This window comes from Salmo salar, chromosome ssa15 (genome assembly GCF_905237065.1).
Source record: "Salmo salar chromosome ssa15, Ssal_v3.1, whole genome shotgun sequence".
In the NCBI taxonomy this organism is placed as follows: domain Eukaryota; kingdom Metazoa; phylum Chordata; class Actinopteri; order Salmoniformes; family Salmonidae; genus Salmo; species Salmo salar.
This window is the reverse complement of record NC_059456.1, coordinates 74925089-74928125: the sequence shown is the minus strand read 5'-3', so window position 1 is coordinate 74928125 and position 3037 is coordinate 74925089. Positions and strand designations below refer to the sequence as shown.

At 42.2% G+C, this 3037-nt stretch overlaps 1 protein-coding gene across 2 annotated transcripts; it reads left to right on the top strand.

Moving 5' to 3' along the window:
- The first annotated feature begins 301 nt into the window (after positions 1-301).
- her9 (hairy-related 9) lies at positions 302-2157 on the top strand. Of its 2 annotated transcripts, none has more exons than XM_014146000.2 (4): positions 302-661; positions 833-928; positions 1038-1125; positions 1236-2157. In XM_014146000.2, exons 1-4 carry the CDS (start codon positions 554-556, stop codon positions 1811-1813), a joined length of 870 nt encoding a protein of 289 aa, XP_014001475.1. In that variant the 5' UTR covers positions 302-553; the 3' UTR covers positions 1814-2157. The 2 variants fall into 2 exon arrangements, with proteins under 2 accessions (XP_014001475.1, XP_014001474.1); XM_014145999.2 differs by having other exon boundaries at positions 306-661; positions 1233-2157.
- The last annotated feature ends 880 nt before the right edge of the window (positions 2158-3037 follow it).

The window sequence follows — 3037 nt, the reverse complement described above, 5'->3', positions numbered from 1 at the left end:
ATATTTGTGAACACAAAAAGCATACATTTTTTAAGGGTATGAAGAAGTTGGAAGTAAACCGCCAGCGCATTCCCCCAATTCGCCTTATCACTTCACAGACAGACCGACTGCACTCGCCGCTTTGTTGTTTGTCCCTCCAGTGCCGATTGAGCAGCGCGTGACTGACAGCCCGCGGGGGTGTTGTCCAATCAGCAGTCTGCCCCGCGCCCAATGGGTGAGTCCGCACGCCCATTGGCTGAGACGAGTGTGGGAAAGAATGCAGAGAGGGTTTCACACGAACTGGGAGCATGCGAACCGTCTATAAGTACGGCTGGCGTGTGTCGGCAGCCGAGCAGACTCGACCTGCCCAACGTAGCTTGGCACAGCGCTCTCTCTTATACTCGATGACAATCCGGTTATACCAAGTGATATAGCTGATCAGTGGCGTGACTGTCGTAGGATATCTTTCACACTGGTTACAATTTGATCTAAACATAAAGAAGCAGAAATATTTTCCAACGTCTCCAAAAGGATATATTTTTTCTATCTGCCGGAAGAGGTCATTTAATCCAAAATGCCAGCCGACACCATGGAGAAACAAACGGCATCCCCTATTGCTGGTGCACCTGCAAATGGTTCCCATACTCCAGACAAACCCAAGAATGCCAGCGAGCATAGAAAGGTACACTTCTAAAACTGCCTGTGGATTTAAAATGAATCTGATTTATTCAGCATAGACCTGCTAGGCTAATGTTGCAAATTAAACTGTAGGTAGGCTAACGACATTTTACTTGTGAGATACTCGGAATTATCCATGAACATGCAATTCATGTTAAAAACATTTATTTTGCAGTCCTCAAAGCCCATCATGGAGAAACGTAGGAGAGCGAGGATAAACGAAAGCCTTGGCCAACTCAAGACACTCATCCTTGATGCACTTAAAAAAGATGTAAGTCAACGTGATTTCACAATTGAAAATCACTGTTTAGTTCATTATTCCTGGGATTTAATGTTGTATTAATGCACACTCCTTAACTTTGCTATGTTCTTATCCACAGAGTTCCAGACATTCTAAATTGGAGAAAGCCGATATTCTGGAAATGACAGTGAAGCACTTACGGAATTTACAGCGTGTGCAGATGACTGGTAAATTGCAATGCGAATATCTAATTTGACATCTGGCCAACACTTAATTTTTACATTTTCATCGAATAGACACGATTTCTAATGTTCTCATTTTTCTTTTTCCTCAGCAGCGTTGTCAGCAGACACTACTGTCCTCAGTAAATACCGGGCGGGATTCAACGAATGCATGAACGAGGTCACTCGCTTCTTGTCCACCAGCGAGGGGGTGAACACGGAGGTGAAGTCGCGGCTTCTCAACCACCTGTCAGGTTCCCTAGGCCAGATGATCGCCATGAACTACCCCCAGCCAACCCCAACTCAACAGGCTCACCTTGCGCAGCCTCTTCACGTGCAGCTACCTTCTACCGTGCCCAACAGTGTCTCTATGGGTTCCAAACTCAGCACCGTGGAAGCCTTGTCTCCTAAAGTTTTCGGGGGGTTCCAGCTTGTGCCTGCCACCGATGGACAGTTTGCTTTCCTTATTCCCAACCCTGCATTCGCCTCAGCATCAACCCCAGTCATCCCTCTGTATGCTAACGCAGGTGTACCAATGACAGTCAACGCCAGTCCTATCCACTGCAGCTCTGCGCCAACAGCATCATCCCCAGTCCATGGGATGACATCATTCGTCGGTGTTTCTCAGGCCGTCAGCCCTGTCGGTGTCAGCACTGGTTCGGAGAGCACTGAGGCTGTTTGGCGACCCTGGTAGTTTGGTTGAAATGGACTCTACAATAATGAAAGTTATTTTCATGAAGTAAATAGTCCCGTTCTAGGGGACATCGTTTCATTTGTTGGACATGGTAAACGTTTGTTTAAGTTATTGGCTGATTCCAAAATTTGGATGTTGGTGATAAATATGGTGTCCATGCAATGGAAGATTTATTCAAATGTTTGTGATGAAGTACCTTTTTATGGAAATATTTAGTTTTGTACAAATGTTATATTGATTGTTATACCAAAGCTGTGTGTTTTTATATTGTTTGTCGTTTTATGATTGGAAATTGATGTTGGGCAGTGGCCCATTGACCTAATAAATCAGTTGTCAGAAATTAACAATTTTGTCTTCACTTCCATATCACTGCTATAATCCTTACAGTGGTGAAAAAAAGTACCTAATTGTCATACTTTAGTAGAAGTAAAGATACCTTAATAGAAAATGACTCAAGTAAAAGTGAAAGTCACCCAGTAAAAAAACTGCTTGAGTAAAAGTAGGCTATCTGGTTTTAAATATGCTTAAGTATCAAACATAAAAGTAAATGCTATAAATCGTTTAAAATGCCTTGTATTAAGAAAACCAGAGGGCACGTTTTTTTAAATGTAGCCTATGTATAGCCGAGGGCTATCCAAGGGCTATCCAACACATCATTTACAAACGAAGCATTTGTGTTTAGTGAGTCAGCCAGATCAGAGGTAATAGGGATGACCACGTGTTATCTTGATAAACGCGTGAATTGGACCATTTTCCTGTCCTGCTAAGCATTCGAAATGTAACGAGCACTTTTGGGTATGAGGGAAAATTTATGGGAGTAAAAAGTTCATATTTTCTTTAGGAATGTAGTGGAGTAAAAGTTGTCAGATATAAATAGTAAATTACAGATACCCCCCAAAACGATAAGTAGTAGGCTATTTTTACTTAGTTACTTTACACTTAGAACATAGTTACACAGGTTTAGGATTTCTTGTTTGTATAAGGCCCCTGTGTAAAAGTAAATATTAAGTAGGCTATCTTATTGTTTAGTCTTGTGTGTAAAAGTTGAATAGCCAGTTGAACATCAGATATAGGCCTAATGTCTGTCAGGGTCTAGGCTCATATCAGTGCAGGTTTAGTAGTTCTAGGCCAAAACCGAACCTGTAATCTTAATCCCTAGTGAGGATAGGATGGTAAAAGCCCTGACATTTCACTTGTTTACAATTTTTCTTAAGTGTGGCGGGA